The following is a 23,055-nucleotide window of genomic DNA, read 5'->3' as shown; positions in this document are numbered from 1 at the left end:
CAACTTTAATCTTATAAAAGACTTTATTCCAGTCATTTAGATTTTATTATCAAAATAAAACTTAATCTCACAATGCTGTGAGTTTATTCTTGTAATTTTGACTCAAAATATAATTTTATTCTTGTTATATTAGTTTTAATTATTTTAATTTTTATTTATTTAATTTGAACTTGGTATATTATAATTGCTTTTCAATTGTAGTGATTTTGTTTTTTTATTTCAAAATTATGACTTATGTCATACTTTGAACTTTAAGTCATATTCTGAATTTTAACTGATAATTTTGAATTATGTGAAAATTTTGACTTGGTGTGCCCCAGTTTCAACTTTTATTCTCATAATTTTGACTATTTTCAAAGTAATACAAGTTGAATTTCATTTAGCTTTATTCTCCTAATTTTATTCTCATAATTTTGACTCAAAATATTATTTAATTCTTGTTATATTAAGTTTTTAGTCAGGTTTTACTTGGTATGTCATAATTTCATTTTAATTTTAGTGATTTTTTTTTAATTTCACAATTATGACTTTTTATGTCATAATTTCGACATTTAAAGTCATATTCTGACTAATAGTCACGAATTATGTCATAATTTCGACTTGAGTGTGCCCCAGTTTTGACTTTTATTCTCTTAATTTTGACTTTATTTTCAAAATATCACAAGTTGAATCTCATGTAGCCTGAGACTTTATTCTCCTTTTGTGACAAGTTTATTTTTGTCATTTTGGCTCCATATCATTTCATTCTTGTTATTTTTATTTATGTATTATTTATTTAAATGTCTTAATTTTGACTTGGTATGTCATAATTTCATTTCAGTTTTACTTATGTAATCATATTCATTTCCATTAAGTCATAATTTTAACTTGGTATGCTCCAGTTTAGACTTTTGTTCTCATAATTTTTTTTTTTTAATATTACAAGTTAAATCTCATATAGCTGAAGACTTTAGATATTGCTTTAGGTTTTTTTTTTTTTTTTTTTTTTTTTCAGTTTTAGTCATTTTGGGTTTTTTTTTTCTTCAGAATTATGACTTTTTATATCATAATTTCTACTTTTAAAGTCATACTTTGACTTTTAGCTAATAATTATGAATTATATCATAATTTCGACTTGGTATGGCCCAGTTTAGACTTTTATTGTCATAATGTTGACTTTATTTTTAAAATGTAGACTTTATTCTCCTATTGTGACAAGTTTATTCTCTTAATTTTGACTCAAAATATCTGTTTTATTCTCGTTATATATATATTTGTTATATATATATTTGTTATATATATATTTTCGGTATATATTTATATAATATAGCTTTTTAAGTCAAATTTTACTTTTAGTGTTTTTGATTTTTTTTTAAATGTCAGAATTATGATTTTTTTGTGTGTCATAATTTTGACTTTTTAAACTAATAATTATGAATTATATCATAATTTCGACTTGGTATGCCCCAGTTTATACTTTTATTGTCATAATGTTGACTTTATTATCAAAATATTACAAGTTGAATCTAACATAGACTTTATTCTCCTATTGTGACAAGTTTATTCTCTTAATATATATATATATACACATCTATCTTAAGTCAAATTTTACTTTTAGTGTTTTTGATTTTTTTAAATGTCAGAATTATGACTTTTTGTGTCATAATTTTGACTTTTTAAACTAATAATTATGAATTATGTCATAATTGTGGCTTGGTATGCCCCCGTTTATACTTTCAAACTCATACTTTCGACTTTTATCTTATAATTATGCTTTATTTATGCATCATTTTATGACATCTCATAATTGTGCCTTACTGGAGCCTGATTATTTGTATGACGTGGCGGAAATGGTCTTCCGTAGTTTTCCGAATCCAGCCTCGTCATCGATGAGCGAAGGCCTTTTTGGACTACATTTCCCATGGCGCGTCTGCCGCGCGAGACTACATTTCCCATCATGCAACGTCTCCGCTTTGCGCGTCAGATCGTGTGGAAAGTCTCACGCGTTTTTGAACTCTTGAGTAATTACACAGCGATGAATCATAACGCCGAAATAATCGCATAATCAGGGATTCCAGGCGGTTCTTTCAGTACTGGGAATGAAACAGCAGAGGGACGCGGACTGTTAGGACGTGTCGGGGCGGAATCGGATGTTGTTTAGGTTCGCTGAGGCCGGTGGTCAGTGTGTTTGACAGAATGACAGGCGCGGTTCTTGTTTTCTCAGTGCAAACGCTGTAGAGTCGCGGGTGTGTTCGCCTTCCTTCATGTTTATTAGGGCTCCAGTGTGTTTCAGTGCCGCGATGATCCGGCAGGCTTTGGTGCGCTCGCTTGCGACCCGTCACGCGTCCGGAGCGGGTCACCTGCACCGGCGGTTCCTCGGTACACACCGACGCAAAATCAAACCCGAGCAGCTGGAGCTCCCGAACCAGGCGCGGGAGTTCGTGTACAGCCTGAGCCCGGCGAACCGGAGCTGCTTACTCAAGGAGCTGCAGAACTTCGAGTCCCAGACTCAAGGTAACACATGTACTGCACTTGTACTATAGTATACCACGGTACTGCTGGAAGCACCTTGACTTGACTGTTCTCATCATTCAGTAGTGACCTGCTGACAGAAGCAGTCTGAGGTGGTTTGCAGGTCTGCTTTTCCCACACAAACCAGCTTAACCAGGGTGGGAGACCAGATAACCACCATTTTCACCTCTTTTGACCTTTTTTGTCCTGATTCCAGCACTGTAGCATGATAATACCACACATGTGGGTGTGTGAGCGTGTGTCACTGTATTTCTAACACACACACACACACAAGGGTAACGTTTTATATTATAGGATACTATTTATATATCACATCACATGATCACCTTTCACACACACACACACACACATATATATATATATATACATGTATGTATGTATGTATGTATGTATGCACGATTTTTTGAACAGTAAGAATCTTAATGTTTTTAAAAGAAGTCTCTTCTGCTCACCAAGCCTGCATTTTTTTGATCCAAAGTACAGCGCAAGCAGTAAAAATGTAAAATATTTTTACTATTTAAAGTAACTGTTTTCCATTTGAATGTTTTAAAATGTAACTTATTACTGTGATTTCAAAGCTGAATTTTTTAGCATCATTACTCCAGTCACATGATCCTTCAGAAATCATTCTAATATGCTGATTTGCTGCTCAAAAAACAGTTATTATTATTATTATTATTATTATTATGTTGAAAACAGATGAGTAGAATTTTTTTTTCAGGTTTCTTTGGTAAATATTAAGTTTAGAAGAACAGCATTTATCTGAAATAGAAATATTTTTTTAACAATGTAAATGTCTTTTTCATCACTTTTGCTTAATTTAAAGCATCTTTGCTAAATAAACATATTAATTTCTATAATTTCTTTACAAAAAAATGTAAAATAAAACATTTTACTGATTCCAAGCTTTTAAACGGTATAGTGTATAGTGTTACAAAAGCTTTTTATTTCAAATAAATGCTGATCTTTGGATATTTCTATTAACAAAAACAAAAAAAAACAAACAAACAAACAAACAAAAAAAAAAAAAAAAAATATATATATATATATATATAATATCAAACTATTTTATATTTTTTATATTTTAAATATTGATAATATTGTACTATTAATAAAAATGTTTCTTGATGAGAAAATCAGAATATTTAAATGATTTCTGAAGGATCATGTGACTGGAGTAATGCTGCTAAAAATTCAGCTTTGAAATCACAGGAATAAATTACTTTTCAATATATATTAAAATAGAAAACAGTTATTTTAAACAGTAAAAATATTTCACAATATTACTGTTTTTGTTGTATTTTGGATCAAATAAATGCAGGCTTGGTGAGCAGAAGAGACTTCTTCAAAAAACATTAAAAATCTTACAGCCCAAAGCTTTTGAATGGTAGTGTACATAAATATAATATACATTATTTTTGTGTAGTTCAGGTACTATTTAATTTTTTTTAATATATCTTCTGCTTTCACTTTCATTTGAGTGAAAGTTTTAATCATTTTGTTTTGTGTTTTTGTCATTTGTATTCTTTTTATATCTATATAGCGTATTTAAGTTTTACTTAAACTAAATGAAAGTGAGATGTTGCCTTTTTATTTCACCTAAAGTTTTTTTTTTTATGGTTTTATTTCGTTATAAAATCCCTTTTTCAGCGCTTCTTCAGTCAGTCTCACAGACGCTGAAACCAAACACTCTCTGTTGTTGTATGTAATAAAGCGGTTCATAATGGCAGTGTTTATTTGGTCATGTTCAGGAAGCTGCTGTTGCTATGGTGACGTGAGTCATGTGACTCGTCTGTCTGACCATCCCTCATCCACTCTTTTTTCCACTCACTGTGTGATTCTGATCCTGTTCCTCTGTCTCTGTTCACACTCGAACCGGATTTTCAGCCTGTGTTTGTGTTCAGTATAAACACCTCCATCATCTCTCGCATCACGTCTCATCAGTGTATTGATCTGCTGTTTGCTTACGCTACACTGGGGAAGTGTGTATATTTAGACACAGGCGAGAACGGAATGCCTGTAAGATTGTGAGATCGGAGGTCAGCGTGTGACCTTTGACCTCTGTGACCTCTTTCAGATCTGTTTGAGCTCATCTGGATCAATTTAGATTTATTTAGTCTGTTTTATTATATATATATATATATATATATATATATATTTTTTTTGTGTGTGTGTGTGTGTGTGTGTGTGTTTAGAATAGAACCAGTTTTAGTTTTGTTTCAGTTTTACTTTTCATTCCGTTCTAATAGTATGACGACACTCACAGCACTTTATCACTTAGAACATGTAAATATTTTCTCACTGCCCGTTTGTGTTTTTTATATTTGTTCAGATTCGGGGGAATCGTCTCCACCGACGGCGGCGCAGCTCAGATACAGTGAGTTCATGTTTTTGTTAGTTGGTTTCAGCTCATTGTGTTGTTTCTCTCAGCTCTGGATCTTGTGTTTTCTAGTTCTCCTGCACAACGCCATTCCCTTCATCGGCTTCGGCTTCCTGGATAATGCCATCATGATCGCAGCTGTGAGTCAGACTCGCATTACATCAATTGATGCAGCTCTCAGCACTCTAATATATAGATCTGCAGTCCAGGAACTCAAGGCTTTAAAACACTGCAGCAGATTTGAGAGCTTGAAGATTTATATTTGTGTCTGTTAATTATTAATATGCATCAAACAGTAAAAACATGATGTTTATATTCTTGCATTTAAATTTTGTTTTATTCTGAGGCTGTTTGTGTTTGTTTCTGATGACGTGTATGGTGTTGTATTTTAAGGGCACCCAGATTGAACTGTCCATTGGATTGACGCTGGGAATATCCACCATGGCAGGTATTGACACACACACACACACGTATATATACACATTATACACACACACACTAGTCAGAACAGGTTTTTGGTTTTTGTTGTCTTGTCTCTCTTGTCAGCAGTGACTATCATGTGGGTGAATCTCATGAAACCAGTTTAAAGCGTGTTTAGTTCACATTTCACGCCATATCAGAATACAGAAAAAAAAAAATCTTAAAAGACCCTGAGTTTTCAAATGAATATTTGAATAAATTGAGGACACTTTCACTTGTGCATGGTTCCCTGATGTCAGTGAATGTTTGCGTGACATGCAGATTAAAAAATAAAACAATATATGTATTTTTGTTTGTTTAGTTTATTTAGTTTTATTTATTTAAGTTATTTATATTATTTATTGTAAACATTTTGAATACACACAAAATATTGTTTTTAGTAAGCGGTTATTTCAATTTTGTTTTAAATTATTTTATTTCTCTTTTTCACATGAAATTTCATATACTTTTAGTAATGGTTTATTTTAGATTTGTATTTCAAAGTTGTTTTTTTATTTATTAAAAAAACGTTTTTAAAAAGTATTTTATTTTAATTGTATTTTCATTTAATTTATTTAATTAGTACATTTTCATAAACTCAATCTAATGCAATGTGTAGTGATCTAAATTTAGCATAAATCTAAGTAATATGTCAGTACATGTTATATTACTGGTGATTTTAGGGCTTCAAATAAGTTATTGGTGTTTTAATTGCCTTGAAATTGAAAAGTCACAATGCAACAAATGTAAATGTTCCTCTAAACCATTATTGTAATATTTCATGCTAAATTTAATTTCCTTTATTATGGTTCTTGTGAGATTGATTCCTGTAGTTTGTTATGCAGAAGCTTCTTTGATCATCACTGATTGTCTGTGTTTCAGCGGCGGCTCTGGGGAATCTGGTGTCTGATCTGGCTGGACTCGGGTAAACAGCTTCACTAACCGTGTGAACTAGTGTGTGGATGAACTAGTTGCGTGTATTAGTAATGCTGTGTGTAGTTTAGCAGGTTACGTGGAGGCTCTGGCTGCGCGCTTCGGGATGCAGATTCCTGATCTGACGCCGAAACAAGTCGATATGTGGCAGACCAGAGTCACTTCACACATGGTGAGACACACGTGTGTTTGTGTGCGTGTGCACGCACGTGTGAATGAGTGTGCCCACTTGCAAGTGTGTGCATGAGTTTACTTGTGAGTTTGTGTGTGCAAGCGTGTGCGCACACATGATTTTACTTGAGAATTTGTGTAGGCGCGCGTGTGTGTGCTTGAGTTTGCGAGCATGCAAGTGTGCACATAAGTATACTTGTAAGTATGCTAGGGATGTGACGAGATCTTGTGGCACGGGTTAGGGTTAGGGTTATGTGACGATATCCTCGCTAAATATTTTTCAGTGTTTACATTAGAGTTGCACAATTGCTTCTTAAAATATCCAGATCTGGATTCAAACACCCACGAGATCTTATTCCTGAATGACAACGATTTAGCTGTGTCTATTAGGACTGATTCACATTGTGAGTGTCAGTGGAGCGTGAGAAGCAGGTTCTAAATGTGAATGTGAACGCAGTAAGAGCAGCACAAACGGTCTTTTTAACCACATTATAATCATTATTTCAATGTCACAGACATTTAAATAATATACTTGGATAAAAGTTTATAGTTTGGGTATAAACACTTATTGTCTACAGTAGCGATCAAAACGAAAGTATCTTAACACTTGTATGTATAGTAACGCTGATCCTCTTCCGCCAGGAGGTGGCGACAACTGCCCGTTTAAAAAGAGTATGTCATTGAATCATTCATTCAGATTTCAATAGTTAAACAAGTCTTAATGATGTGAGACACTGTCTCCTTTATTGAATGTTTTTTTTAATTATTGTTATTTTGTTTAAATGCATATGTTTTTAAAAGATGTAAGCAATGGACAGTTTGTCAGAACCACTAGTAAATTACGTTATTTTATTTATTTTTCTAATCTTTTTTTCTCCAGAATCGTGAGAGAATTATGGTCTCCAATTTATTAAAAACAACTGGGATTCTCAATTTAATCCAGAATCGTGAAGCTCTTGTTTAAATGTTGTTTATTTCTGCATATAATTCATTAAAATGGAAGTTTAATTTCATAAGTTCAAAATGCACCTACATTTTTTTTGCATTTTGTCTTTTTCAGTTGAATAAAAGACTATTTTCCCTAGATATTTCATCATTGAGGATTTCTTAAGAAAAGTTTAAAAATCTCGTCTCGTCTCGTGAACCCAGTCTTGTGTCTCGTCTCGTCTTGTGGCATAAGTGTCTCGTCACACCCCAGAGAGTGCACGTGTGAGTGTGTGCATGAGTTTATTTGTGAGTTTGTATGTGTGTGAGTGCAAGCATGTGTGTGTGTGTGTGTATGAGTTTACTTGTGAGTTTGTGTGTGCTTGGGTTTGTAAGCGTCTAAGTGTGCACATAAGTTTACTTGTGACTTTGTGCACGTATGTGTGAGCGTGTGCATGATTTTACTTGAGAATTTGTGTACACGTGTGTGTGTGCGTGCAAGCGTGCACATAAGTTTACTTGTGAGTTTGTGTGTGCATGTTTGAGTATGTGCATGTATTTTGTGAGTTTGTGCGTGTACATGTGTGTGAGTGTGCACAAGTTTACTTGTGAGTTTGTGTGTGCACATGCTGGAGTGTGCATGTGTGTGTGTGTGTGCACGTTAGTTTAATTGTGAGTTTGTATGTGCATGTGCATGTGCTGGAGTGTGAATGTGTGTGAGCGTGTGTGTGCACAAACTCACAAGTACACAAACTCACTTGCTTGCATGCACACTCAGGCACATACATGCATACACACAAACTCACAAGTAAACTCATGCAGACACTCACACGCTTGCACTCGTGAGTGTGCTCGCTTGTGTGTGTGAGATAGTGTCCGATAGCGACGCGTGTGTGCATGTGAACGTTTGAGTATGTGCATGTATTTTGTGAGTTTGTGCGTGTGCTGGAGTGTGCATGTGTGTGAATGTATACGTGCACATTAGTTTACTTGTGAGTTTGTGTGTGTAAGCGTGTGTGTGTGTGTGTGTGCACAAGCTCACAAGTAAACTCATGCACACTTGCTTGCACGCACACTCAAACACTTTAGTGAACGCATTAGTTTACTTGTGAGTTTGTGCATGCGTGTGTGTGCATGATTTTATTAGTGAGTTTGTGTGTGTGTGCATATGTGAGTGTGTGCACATGAGTTTGCTTGTAAATACGAGTGTGCATGTGAATGTGCATGTGAGTTTGCGTGTGTGAGTGTACATGCAAGTGTGCAATGAGTTTGTTTTTGAGTTTGCGTGTGTGCACGCATGTGTGAATCAGCATTTGCTTGTGCGTGTGAGTTTGTGTGTGTGTGTGTGAGTGTGTATGTGTTAATGCAAAATTGTGTGTACAAGCAGGTGCTTGATAGTGCATGCAAGTGCATGTGTGTGAGTATTTCCGTGTGAAATTGTGCAAGTGCATGAGTTTGCTTCTGTGTTTGGTTGTTCATGGAGGCTTCAGCAGTTTCTTAATCTCTTCTGCGTGCGTTCGTTCTCAGGGTAAAGCCATCGGCGTCGCTATCGGATGCATTCTGGGAATGTTTCCGTTGCTCTTCTTCAGCGATGATGAAGATAAGGAGGAGGAGAAGAAGAAGAATCATCCGAAGTCAAAATGACAGGCTTTTCTATCAGCATGACAACAACGATATTTATATTGGCAAAGTGAAGAAAATCAAGCGAAAGAACAAAAGTTCATACGGTAAACGCCATCAAAGTAATAAAAAAAAATCATTAAACAGTAGAAAGTAGCTATTACAAGTAGTAGGTAGTTAAAAGTTTAATCTAGAGATGAAGACTAGATGTTATAATGAGCATGAATTGAGTTTCTCTCTTTATCACAAACACTATTTTAAAGACCCGTTCACAACAAGAGCAATAACTATAACGATAGTTTAATTCGTTTTAATAATCACTACACACTACAATGATAGTGATAACGACAGAGGAATTATAGAAATCAATTTGAACAATTTTTACAAAACAATCAGCCAATCAGAATCAATCTTGTTTTAAAGTCACATGTATTTCTGCAGCGCTTTATACAGTACAGACTGATTCACAGCAGCTTCACGGACATGAACAAGATATTTCATCTATTATAAATCTAATCCAAAAGTTCTGCTCTCACTAAAGATGAATTGTCTTAACCTGAATATTGTTGCAGTTATGATTCTCGGTGTGAACGGGCCTCTCTTTACCTTTTTATTGTTTGTTTTCACTGATATTTTGACTGGTTTGCTTTAGATTTTAGCAGCATGCGGAAATGTTTAGTGAAGAATGAAGTTTATGTTAGTTGTGTTATGTTAGAAGTGACCGGCGTCCGAGATTAACTTCCGTCTGAACGTGGGTGAAATAAGAGCACTTACTGGAGATGAATATTTTTAAACTGTGTTCTGTATTATATCTTTGCAACATTGTGAAACAAAAACCCCGTTTTACTTTGTTAATCTTGGACGCTGGCAGTGGCTACTAACTGTTATAGTCACATATCAATATGATTTCAACTGGAACTCGTTTTATTCTGGACAGCACAAGTCTTTTTACTCTCATAAACGAGTATGTGATGTTTTGCACTCCCATCATGCATCTGAGACATAAACTAAACCTCGCTGAGCTGCTGGGTCGTGACGTCAGATGAACCCGGAGCTCTCGTGCATCGTGGGTTTCCTCAGCAACGTGTCAAAAATGAACGAACCGCTTGTGTTTTACTCAGTTCAGGTCACGGTTTCTGCAGCTCTTATTTTGCGCTTTCATAAATTAAGGCTTAAAGTCTTAAACCACAGCAGAAAGTCATGGCATGAAATGCATGCACTGCAAAAAATGAATATCCTGCTTTCCAGTACAAATATGTAAACTGAAATCCTGAAATCAAGATGCATTTATTGAAGATGCAAAAATAGCTCATGAAGTCTTGTTTTCTATGGAGTGACTTTGATTAAAATAAGAACAAATTTCCGTCAGTGGGGGATGAAAATGTTTTCCTTTTGAATTAAGCTGATTTTTCTGACCCCATTGTTTTTGTTTTAATCATCAGCTCATTTTCAATTTCTCATTAAACAAGAGTCATATCTTCATTTTGTTCTTCTCCAGTAAATCCGGTCGTCTTGATTTAACAATGTTTAAATATTTGTTTAGATACTGGACCACAAAACCAGTCATAAGGGTCCATTTTTTTATTTTAGGATTAGATTTATACATCATCTGAAATAAATAAGCTTAAATAATATGAATAAATAAGATGAATAAACAAGCTTTTCACTGATGTGTGGTTTGGACAATATCTGTAAAATAAAAATCTGGAATCTGAGGGTGCAAAAAAATCTAAATATTGAGAAACACGCATTTAAAGTTGTTCAAATGAAATTCTTAGCAATGCATATTACTCATCAAAAACTAGGTTTTGATATATTTACTAAGGCAATTTACAAAGTATCTTCATGCAACATGATCTTTACGTAATATCTTAATGATTTTTGGCATAAATGAAAAATCATTTTGACGCATACAATGGATTTTTGGCTATTGCTACAAATATACCCGTGCGAGTTAAGACTGGTTTTGTGCTCCGGGGTCACATTTGTACTGGAAAACAAGACAAAAATACTAAGAACATCAGGTTTTGCTGTGTAATCTGAAGGATTTTATTGTTTGGGAGGAGAGGCATTTTTGCAAAATGAATATAATGGAGATCTGTTGGAAGTTGTAGTTATTTAACGTTAAAAGTGTTGCTCATGTGAGACATTTACATTCAGAGAGTGATATATTGTGCTCTTGTCAATGAATTGCTTACATTTTCTTGACTTGGTCTTAGAAAGTCTTAAATTTACCTTCAACAAACCTGCAGAAACCCTGCAAATATGCATCACTCAGATATGATTAAATACTTTTTTGTTTTGTTTTTTAATTTCTTTTGGTTTTGCCAAATCATAATCACTCCAGTCCTAGTAATTGAGCGTGACTGAACGATTAAAAGGGTCATAAATGAATGTGCCAGAATGAAGGAGTGCAATTGTGCACAAAAAAAAAAAAAATAAATAATATAAATAAAGTATAAATAAATATAATAAGTATACTATTAAAGTATAAATAATAAATTAATAAAAACATAAAAAATCATTACTTAAAAAAAGTTCTAAGCACTAAATCTATATACTAGATGTATTTTTTAAAAATTAAAAAATTACTAAAACGCACAAACTGAAATAAAATGTAATTATTATTTCAGCTATTTTAACATTTCTCATTTCATTTAAGTGCTATAATTAAAACTAAAAAAAATTATAAAAGCGCACAAAAAATACTAAAACTTGAACTGAAATTTTAAAACAAAATAACTATAGCTTTAAGATAACACAGATTGAAGAAGATGTGCGTATGAATGTTTGCAATGTTCTCAGTCTGATCCTTCCTGATGGAAACCCATGATTCCTCCGGGTTCAGAAGCTGAACGTCTCGATCTCGACTCAAGAGTGCCTCCATGTAGTTCCTGTAGCAGATGATTTCCGATGTGCTGAAATGACATTCGTGTAAAGATGTCGACCTCTCATGCGGATTAGCTGTTATTGGCCGTTCGGACGCGGAAACGCCGTTCGAGCAGAAATACCTCTGCGGTGATGTTTTAGTAGTTTGATGATCAAATGACTAACGGGTCATATATCACGAATATGCCCAAAACACGTGTTACTAACTTTAGTGCATACTTATTATTGGACACTATGCATTCTAATAAATATTCATGTATATATAATTATTGCACAGCTGTCTCTGGGTAGTGGGCATGGAGTCTATTTTACAGTATTTTGCAAATTCTACGATTATTTTTGTGAGACTACACGGAATATTTGTACTTTTTATAAATTCATTTGCCACTCCACAGAACTGGTGAAGTGAACCGTACAAGTTCAAGCACATAGAATAGACGTTTTTGTTCAACAATATTGATTGATGTTATTTGTGAATGTGCTTTTGTGAACACTGAGCTCTTAATGTTGTATTGCTTTCATCATATTTGCTGAATTGGCTTCCGTTATTAGATCCAGATTCTCTTTATATTGGGTGTTTTACAGAGAATTGTCAAATGAATTATAGGTAACGCTTTACAATAACATTAACATGCACTAACAAGGATTTCATAATCAACTTGAATTCAATAATTGATGCCGAAATTAACATTATTTAGCTGATATGAACTTAAAAAGCAATGCATTCATGCATTAACTATTTGGACCTTATTGTAAAGTGTTACTGAATTAAAAATGAAATCAACATCCCCTGAAGTTTTCACACTGCAACTGATTTTAATAAAATGCCTTTATTGACAATATAAAAATCACACTGCATTATTATTATCATCATTATGTACAGTCTAGATGTGTTCGGTATCTAACACACACACACTTCAGCTGCGCTGATAAACAATAAACCAGGGTGATTTAAGGAGGGTTGACTAGCCTCTTCACATCCGTGTGGGCAAATAAACACGCTAAACAGCTAAACACCTCTGGAACACACACCGAACGACTCGATTTTAATTTTTAAACAGTGCTTCTAGAATATATTCAGATCTGCTACATATGTGGAACATTAACAAACACTGATCTCCGTTCACAGCAACGTCCGTCTACACTCTTAAAAATAAACGTTCTGCCATTGATGGTTCCATGAAGAACTTCAAGATACACTGAAGCACTAAGGTTCTTCAAATAAATGGTTATTTTACAAACGGACCATTGGAAGGTTCTTTGAGATGATGATTCTTGGCATCACTGGAAGAGTCCTGTTTTAAAACCCTTAATATGTAAGTGTGTGGAACCACTAAAGGTTTTAATAATGGAAAAGGTATTTAGATGATTCAAGTGTTCTTCACTCCAGTTCCCTGAAAGGTTCTTTGCTGAACCAAAAATGGTTCTTCAATGGAATTCAATGCAAAAACCCTCTCATTTTGGAAGTGTGTATTTGCTCGTCCTGTAATCAATTACTAGATAAACACTGAACTCCAATCATTTCCTCTCTGTTCACAACAAACTCTTAAAAATAAAGGTTCTTATTGGGCCCAAATGTCCAAACTTAATCATCCATTGAACCCACTACAGGTTCCATGTATTGGAAAAAGGTCTATTACACTCTTAGAAATAAAGGTTTTATTGGCATTGATTGTCCCATCGGACAAGACATTAAAATGTTGTCAAAATATGGTTCACTGAAACATTCTTTGGGAAACCAATAATGGTTCTTGAATGGAATTCAGTGCAAAAACATTCTTTTGGAACTTGTACTTGAATTTAAAGAGTGCATTTCCTCTTCCCACAATGAATTAGTAGATGAACAAACACTGATCTCCACTGTTTCCACAAACAAAGTCTTAAAATAAAGGTTCTGTATTGGCGCCATTGGCTCCATTGAGAACCTTCAACATCCATGAAACCATTAAAAGTTCTTTATAATGGAAAAGCTCTTTATTAGAATGTTCTTCACACTAAGAAAAGATGGTTGTCCAATGGTTCTTCAATGGCATTCAATGTAAAACCTTCTTTTGGAGTGTATTAGGTAAACACTGAACTCCAATAATTTCCTCTTAAAAATAAAGGTTGTTTATTGAGCCAGAATGTTCCATGAAGAACTTAATCATCCATTGAACCACTACAGGCTCTTTATATTGGAAAAATGTCTATTACACTCTTAAAAATAAAGGTTTTTATTGGCATTGATGGTCCCAGGAAGAACCTTTAACATCCATGGAATCTTTCCATTGGACAAGGCAACCAATAATGAAACCAATAATGGTTCTTGAATGGAATTCAGTGCAAAAACATTCTTTTGGAACTTGTACATTTAAAGAGTGTATTTCCTCTTCCTGCAGTGAATTAGTAGGTAAACACTGATCTCCACTGTTTCCACAGACATAAAGTCTTAAAATAAAGGTTCTGTATTGGCGCCAATGGCTCCATTGAGAACCTTCAACATCCATGGAACCATTAAAGGCTCTTTATTAGAATGTTCTTCACACTAAGAAAAGAGTGTATTAGTTTGTCCTGTAATCAATTATTAGATAAACACTGAAAGCCAATAATTTTCTCTCTTAAAAATAAAGGTTCTTTATTGGGCCCAAATGTTCCATGAAGAACTTAATCATCCATTGAACCACTACAGGTTCTTTATATTGGAAAATTGTCTATTACACTCTTAGAAATAAAGGTTTTTATTGGCATTGATCCCAAGAAGAACCTTTAACATCCATGGAATCTTTCCACCGGACAAGACATTAAAATGTTGTCAAAAAGGTTTCACTGAAACATTCTTTGGGAAACCAATAATGGTTCTTGAATGGAATTCAGTGCAAAGACGTTCTTTTGGAACTTGTACATTTAAAGAGTATATTTCCTCCTCCTGCAATGAATTAGTAGGTAAATTAACACTGATCTCCACTGTTTCAAACATAAAGTCTTAAAATAAAGGTTCTGTACTGATGCCAGGTGCTCCATTAAGAACCTTCATCATCCATGGCACCATTAAAGGTTCTTTATAATGGAAAAGGCTCTTTATTAGAATGTTCTTCACACTAAGAAAAGATGGTTCTCTAATGGTTCTTCAACGGCATTCAATGCAAAAACCTTCTTTTGGAGTGTATTAGGTAAACACTGAACTCCAATAATTTCCTCTCTTAAAAATAAAGGTTCTTATTGGGCCTAAATGTTCCATGAAGAACTTAATCATCCATTGAACCACTACAGGTTCTTTATATTGGAAAAATGTCTATTACACTCTTAGAAATAAAGGTTTTATTGGCACCAGTGGTCCCAAGAAGAACCTTTAACATCCATGGAACCATTAAAGGTTCCTTATAAAGAAAACGATTCTTTATCAAAAATGTCTTCACACTAAGAAAAGATGCTTCACTAATGGCATTTAATGCTAAAAGAACTGATCACTGAAAGGTTCTTCTGGGAACCCTCTTTTGGAACCCTTACTTTTAAGAGAGTGCAAACTTTTTATTGGCATTGATGGTTCCATAAAGGACCTTTGACATCCATGGAACCTCTCAATTGCACAAATGGTTCGTCATAGTGGAAAAGGGAATTGAAAAGGAATGTCTTTTGGCATTCAATGCAAAAACCTCTTTTGGAACTTTTACTTTTAAGAGTGTATTGCCTCTTCTTGCAATGAATAATCATCCTGTTCCACCTTCACTTGTCCAGGTGCATCCGCGTCTTCATTTTGACAGCCGGACGTCGCTGTTGTTCGCTGGCAGCGAGCCTGATGCTTGAGGAAACTGTCTCTCCAGACGATCTTCTTGCCGCAGAGCGTGCATTCGTACGGACGCAGGCCTCCGTGCGTCTTGACGTGTTTGGTCAGGTGGTGCTTCATCTTGAAGCTCTTGGAGCAGACGGGGCAGGCGAACGGACGCAGGTTCAGGTGTTGCATTTTGACGTGGCGGTCGCGCATGCTCTTCAGCGTGTACGCTTTGCCGCAGTGACAGAAGTGGACTTTGGGCGTCGCCGAGAGAGGAGAGCACGGGGAGGACGAGGACGACTGCGAGACCCAGGAGAGCTCGGACGGTCCCGGCGTCAACTGGTCGGACGGCGGAGGCAAGGGACGCTGGGAGATCTGCCCCGTGGCCTTCTCGATCTCGTCGTAGGTCTCGAACGGGACGTCCGCTTCGTCGTCCTCGTCTTCGTCGGGCAGCTTGGCGTCGGACAAAGTCCATTGGTTCCACAGTCCGTCGGCGTCCTGCTCCGTCTCGCCGCTCTCGCTCTCTCTGAGACGTCCGTCCGACTCGACGCCTCCTGAGAGAAGACAAGAGCAGACAACAAGTCAAAAACACGTCGGTTCTGCGCCGACGACATGTTCCCCCTGGTGGACGGACGCTAAACTGCAGTGATGAAGAAGCTCCACTCACCGGCCTGGTGCTCCTCACACTTCACCCTCACTTTGTCCTCATCCAGCGGCTCTCCGACTCCTTCGTCCGCCTCCATTCTCCTCTGCTCCTCGTCTTCCTTCGCTCCTCGGAGGCGAGCGCGGATCCGGTGCCTCGCGAAGTCCGTTTCGATGGACGGCAGAGGCGCCACGTGGAACGCGTGGAAACCTTCGTCTCCCGTGTTTGGCCCGCATTCGGGCTCTGTTCGGACGGGGAACGTCAGGCTGCTTCTGCTCCACCTGCTTTGAGTCGGACGCCTCCATGTGGCCAGAGGCGGAAGCGCGCTTTGCGGTCGTTTTTCCAGAGCTTGTTCGCCCGCCGCTCGCTCCCCGTCCTCCGGGTCGGCGAAGCAACAGTCGGAGCTGCTGGGCGACTGGTGACTGGAGGACGTGGCCCCGCCGGGGCTGACCTGAACCAAAGGTCGCGACCTCTTCAGGATGTCTGTGCACTTGTCTACGATGTGCCACATCTGGAGGAAGCTGGCCACCGTGACGTAGTTGATGATGTCGTCGCGCACGATGCTGAGCTGACCCGTGTAGGCCGAGTTTAACACGCTCTCGAAGGCCAGAGGGTCCATGACGGAGGGAAGAGACACCGTGGTGACGTTCTTCAGCAGGACCTGGCAACAGAACCGCAGTGTTCAGAGCTGCTACGGCGTTGTCCATGCAAGACAGTCATGTGTGCTGAAACATACTGTGCTAAATAATCGGGGGCCCGATTCATGAAACACTGCAGATGAACAGACATTAGTAAACATTTCAACTAGCAGATCGCACCATAGTTTCCCCAGTTGATTAATCACAGTACATTAAGATGTACCACAATGTACCTGGACCACAAAACCAGTCTTAAGTAGCACGGGTGTATTTGTAGCAATAGGCAAAAAATATATTGTATGGTTCAAAATGATGGATTTTTCTTTTATGCCAAAAATCATTAGGATATTAAGTTAAGATCATGTTCCATGAAGATATTTTGTAAATTTTCTACCATAAATATGCCAAAACTTAATTATTGATTAGTAATATGCATTGCTAAGAACTTCATTTGCACAACTTTAAAGGTGATTTTCTCAGTATTTAATTTTTTTTTTGCACATTTTCAAATAGTTGTATCTTGACCATATATTGTGCTATCCAAACCATACATTAATGGAAAGCTTATTTATTCAGCTTAATTTACATTAAATTTAGCCTTAAGACTGGTTTTGTGGTCCAGGGTCACAAATGCATTATGTAATTAAATATGCATTAATTTACATGCAATTACAGAACTAAAAGGTTCATAATTCTAATTTGCTTTTGTTGTCATATTAGAGTTTGAAAATTTTTTCCAAATGGAATTTTGGATTTCTTTTTACATCACTCCATTAATCAGAAAATACTGTCAACAGACAGAAAACAAACACATTTTCAGCATGCTTACAGGAGTAAAATGTTGTATAAATCAATGTGAACAATATGAACAAACCTTGGTGTTTGCAGGAGAATAAAAACTCTTTAAAGATATGGGTTGGAATTAAAATCTACAAACGCAAATCGACAAAGTGCAATGAAATAAAAACACAAATGTGTATTTGGAATGTTTTCTTCCCACTAGTCTGAAAGAAGACATGACATATGGCAAAATCACAAAAGAAAGGTTTTGCCTTTAGTGTCCCATCTTAAGAATAAAGTTAAGAAAACATTTCTTGAGAATGTTTTTTTTTTTCTTGAGACTGTTATAAAGACAAAGCTAAAGAATTCAAATTCTTGCAAATATTATTATAATTATTGTAAATATTGTAAAAACTCCAACTTGTCTTAAATCACCAATAGTAAGATGTTTAATGAATTTATTGGGTTGTTTCACATTTTAAGCATTACAACACTAGCGACATGGAAGTACACAACTTTTCTGAAGTGACACCAAAAACGATGATTGTTTGTGATTACGTGTGACTTTAAATATAGGAACAACTCTACAAAAACCAGTCAGATTGCGGCCACATTTAATTTTAGGCAGCATTCAGCACACATTAATAGCATGCACATGTTAAGAGCGCGAAAAAATGGCGCGCAAATGAACACAACACGCTCCATCTTGATACAGCTAAAATAACGCGGTGACGCCCGTCAAGCCAGCCGCGACGAAAACGGTGTGCGCTTTTATCGTAATAATTAAGGTAACGCAAAAACACGGTATTTGTGGTGTTTTTCATCGAGTTCTTCAGCGGGAACCGCCAAACAATCAGATAAACTGTTTTTTGCTTAAGGAAATATTTGAGAGTGTATTGGGATTTTCACAGAATTGCACTTAGAATTTAACTTAAAAATGTTTTTGTGAAATTCGTTACTTGTTTACGTCAAATGTCGAATTCGTACGATCTCACTCGTGCGTTTTTGTACCGCTTATGCCTCACCGCCGGTTAGATTTAGGCGCGGTAATGTATATTTTCCTTAGAATCTTGAATCAAATTGTATGTATTCAAACTAAATCACCAACTTTTTAAACAGTTCTTACGAGATGAGATTGTAAATAACCCTTACTATACTAACTAGTAGCATTCTAGTGCCACATTCACACTGTTTACATTTAGCACTGCAACTCATTCACAACATTCACGTAGCCTACAGTACATACTGCTCAATTAGTACAATATGTGACCCTGGAGCACAAAACCAGCCTTAAGCATCACGGATATATTTGTAGCAATAGCCAACAATACTTTGTATGGGTCAAAACTATCGTTTTTTCTTTTATGCCAAAAATCATTATATTAAGTAAAGATCATGTTCCATGCAGATATTTTGTAAATTTCCTACTGTAAATATATCAAAACTTAATTTTTGATTAGAAATATGCAATGCTAAGAACTTTATGATGATAAATCTCCATTTAAAAAAAAAAACTATTGACCCATATGACTGCTTTTGTGGTCCAGGGTCACAAATTCATTATGTAATTAAATATGCATTAATTTACATGCAATTACAGAACTAAAAGATTCATAATTCTAGTTTGCTTTTGTTGTCATATTAGAGTTTGAAGATTTTTTCCAAAGGGAATTCTGGATTTCTTTTTATATCACTCCATTAATCAGAAAATACTGTCAACAGACAGAAAACAAACATTTTCAGCATGCTTACAGGAGTAAAATGTTGTATAAATCAGTGTGAACAATATGAACAAACCTTGGTGTTTGTAGGAGAAAAAAAAAACTCTTTAAAGATATGGATTGGAATTAAAATCTACAAGTATGTGACCCTGGAGCACAAAACCAGCCTTAAGTATCACAGGTATATTTGTAGCAATAGCCAAAAATACTTTGTATGGGTCAAAACTATCGTTTTTTCTTTTTCTTTTATGCCAAAAATCATTATATTAAGTAAAGATCATGTTCCATTAAGATATTTTGTAAATTTCCTACTGTAAATATATCAAAACTTAATTTTTGATTAGAAATATGCAATGCTAAGAACTTTATGATGATAAATCTCCATTAAAAAAAAAAAAAAAAAACTTGACCCTTATGACTGCTTTTGTGGTCCAGTCGCAGAAGCTTAAACATTTATTATACATCTGCCTTTTTTAACTTTTGTCATGAAAATACAGTAGTTTTCAGCACTAGTGGCGGGCGGAATCGCCTCAGTATAGCGATGAAGTGGCGAGCTGTCAGTCAAATTCAAAATCAAACCGTCGAAATCAAACCGCCAAAATGAAACCGTCATAGTTTAAACTGAAATGCTAAATGAGGGGATTTGTTTACTCAGGCTTTAGGTATGTGCAGCGCGAAATCAGTATGAAATTGGCTCCATACTCACCTGGTCGTGGAAATACGGAGACGAGGCGGCCAGCACACACCGGTGCGCGCGGAACACCTGACCCTGCACTTGAATGGACAGGTCACACAGCTGACCCTCCTCGCGCTGCCGGTTCAGATTCTCCAGAACCGACGCGCGGGCGCTGGGGAAACACACCTGCAGGACCGGGCCGGGCGGAGCGCTGGGGCGGCCGACGATCTGCTCCATCCTGCCGGGGACAAAAACACCCGCGACCGCGGATGAGACGAGAGCCGAACGCGGATCTGATATCACGGGTATATAATCACAGAAGAACCGCTCCGGTCAATCCGTCATCAGATATTCGCACAAAACGCGCTTCCTCCGCCGCTATTCAGGTTCAGGCCCGCAGATCAGATCCGCTCGACCGGATCAAACTAGCATATCAAAACAGGCTATAATAACACACATGACGAGCTTATGAGCGCTTATGAACGCACGTATGACAGGAGACGATCATGTGTGTTTACATCAACATGCGGCAAAGATCCGATCCAGCACGACTCCAGTATCCGCACATAAACCGCTAGATTTAATGACCGGATGTGTATTAATCGATCCGCCGTGTAGATTATGATCCACTGATCTCATCAGCTTTACGAAATAAAATATAAATGTATTTTTAATCTCACCTGCGTTCACTGTGATGGAGCTCTGCGGAACCGAAAGAGAGACACGCCCCCTTCCTGAAGACCCGCCCCTCATATCTAATATACTCTATAGTCTACGTACTTTGTAAAGTTGTAATGCTAGTGTTTCCCTAAATGAAATCGAAATGGTGCGGCACACGCGTCTGATTATTATAGAATAGAACAGAACAGAACAGAATAGAATAGAACAGAATAGAATAGAATAGGTGCATCAATGCAGCATCGGTGTGACAGTGTCACCGCTACCGCTGGGAGCCGATCCTACTATAACGAAGGTCGCGCTCATGAATATTAAGAAGGAAACGCCGCTGGAACCAGGAACTGCGTGCGTCATTAATGTTAATGAGCTGACGCGCGCAGAACTGCGGTCCGCGTGCGCCGCTTGCTGTCTGACTGGAATTCACAAACATCCCGCATTATTAGAAGGTTATTAAACAAATATTTTATTGTCTTCCCCCACTTGTTCTTGTTCGCTGTGATGTTGTATGAAAAATAATTTTAACAAGACATTAAAATATTATAAATTATGAATTGTTATATATAATAATATTAATAATAATAAAATGAATATTATATATAATTATTATTATATTATTAAATATTTCTAATTATTAAAGTATTATTCCGGCCTTGCAAAAAATAAAATAATTGTAAACATTTTTATTAAAATATTATTAATTATTTAATTATTATATATAATAATAGTATTATTAATTATTAAATACCACTGTATTATTTAGGTCTTTAAAATAATAAAAATAAATATAACAAGATATTGAAATATTATTTTTTAAATGATTTTTATTTCATAATAGAATTATTATTATTATTATTATTATTAAATTATTATATTATTTAAATAATTCATTACTGTTCATTACTAAATACTACTGGACTTTTTAAAATTTAATAATAATAATAATAATAAAATTATTAATATTTAATTATATTGTTTAACATTATTCATTATTATTCATTAAATACCGCCGTATTATTTAGGTCTTGAAAAACTAAAATAATTTTTATTAAGAAGAGATTGAAATATAATTATTTTAAAATGATTTTTATTTAATAATAATAATAATAATAATAATAATAATACAATTAGTATTATTTATTTTTTTATATTATTTAACATGATTCATTTTTAATAATTATTAAATACTGCTGTATTACTTAGGTCCAGTGTTGGGAAGTAACTAGTTACATGTAACGGAATTACGTAATTTAATTACAAAATAAATGTAACTGTAATTAGTTACAGTTACTGGAAAAAAATATGTAATTAAATTACAGTTACTTTTGAAAAATGTTAGTGATTACAAAGGGGGTTACATCTGAATTTTTTCACACAAACACCCACATAGAGTTTTAATTGACTTATTTTATAAACTGCATTGATTGCTCTAAAATGAGACACGAATGCTTCAGGAGTTTAGGACACAGAATAGGACACATGCTTATTCGATAACTGTTTTATTTACTGGTTTATGCACATACTTTAGTTTTTAAGATTTTTCCAAGGCATTGCTAGATGCCAATGTTTCCTGTCATAACTATGCAAACATTTGATTTCAAAACAAGTATCATAGCTATTAAACTATTTCTTAAGATTTCAAATCTGAATTTAACCTCAAAATGATCTAAAAACAAGTAAATAAGAGGTGTCAAGTCTGAATTTGTGGTGGCTGTGCTTTAAATTAAATTATTACACGGCTCTGTGGAATGCTTGATTCTGATTGGTCAGTCACGACATTCCAAGGTGTGTTATTCCTGATAACAACTGGTAAAAGCAAATAACACAGACTCATTTGGGAAACTTAAGTCGGCACTATACGTTTGATAGTTTTCCTTAGTGGAAACTTTGCATTTGGTTAGCTAATAAAATATTAAAACTCAATTCAGTATTATGTGTACAGTACAGTAATTATGTTATCCTGGTTTCGTGGACTCATTTTTTTTTTTTTTTTTTTTTTTTTTTTTTTTTTTTAAAGCAGCTGCTGCCATTTTGTTTTGCTTTGTGTTCAGATATTTCAAACAGATCAGTGTTTCATGTCTAATCATTTGTTTTTGTGGCAAGCAGCTGTGTAATAAATGGGATAATGTACATCCAGCCATTTGTTATTGCAAAATAAAGATGTGTATTATTCCTTACTTATTTTAAATTTAATTCAAGTGATGAAGGATTTTGAAGGTCTGACAGTAATCAGTGTTGAGTGCTGCTGTAAGGTTCACTCTGCCTGGTTTAAATGTTTCAAAATGAT

General features: G+C 35.6%; 2 protein-coding genes across 4 annotated transcripts; one reads left to right on the top strand and one right to left on the bottom strand.

Annotated features, from left to right (window-relative positions):
- Window positions 1-1,936: 1,936 nt before the first annotated feature.
- tmem65 (transmembrane protein 65) lies at window positions 1,937-12,675 on the top strand. Its single transcript, XM_051137444.1, has 7 exons — window positions 1,937-2,493; window positions 4,844-4,888; window positions 4,964-5,031; window positions 5,285-5,339; window positions 6,233-6,275; window positions 6,350-6,455; window positions 8,906-12,675. Exons 1-7 carry the CDS (start codon window positions 2,244-2,246, stop codon window positions 9,020-9,022), a joined length of 684 nt encoding a protein of 227 aa, XP_050993401.1. The 5' UTR covers window positions 1,937-2,243; the 3' UTR covers window positions 9,023-12,675.
- Window positions 12,676-12,963: 288 nt separating this feature from the next.
- Window positions 12,964-21,235, bottom strand: zbtb22a (zinc finger and BTB domain containing 22a). Of its 3 annotated transcripts, XM_051137440.1 has the most exons (4): window positions 20,774-21,233; window positions 20,124-20,331; window positions 16,303-16,939; window positions 12,964-16,189 (listed from the first exon to the last, which is right to left on the bottom strand). In XM_051137440.1, the coding sequence occupies exons 2-4, from the start codon at window positions 20,328-20,330 to the stop codon at window positions 15,540-15,542; spliced, it is 1,494 nt and encodes a 497-aa protein (XP_050993397.1). In that variant the 5' UTR covers window position 20,331; window positions 20,774-21,233; the 3' UTR covers window positions 12,964-15,539. The 3 variants fall into 3 exon arrangements, with proteins under 3 accessions (XP_050993397.1, XP_050993398.1, XP_050993399.1); XM_051137441.1 differs by having other exon boundaries at window positions 20,124-21,235; XM_051137442.1 differs by lacking the exons at window positions 20,124-20,331; window positions 20,774-21,233 and adding an exon at window positions 19,494-20,092 and having other exon boundaries at window positions 16,303-17,790.
- Window positions 21,236-23,055: the final 1,820 nt, after the last annotated feature.

Source organism: Labeo rohita, chromosome 19, assembly GCF_022985175.1.
Source record: "Labeo rohita strain BAU-BD-2019 chromosome 19, IGBB_LRoh.1.0, whole genome shotgun sequence".
Classification (NCBI taxonomy): domain Eukaryota; kingdom Metazoa; phylum Chordata; class Actinopteri; order Cypriniformes; family Cyprinidae; genus Labeo; species Labeo rohita.
Note: the sequence above shows the minus strand (reverse complement) of the source record. Positions and strands in the feature narration are given on the sequence as shown.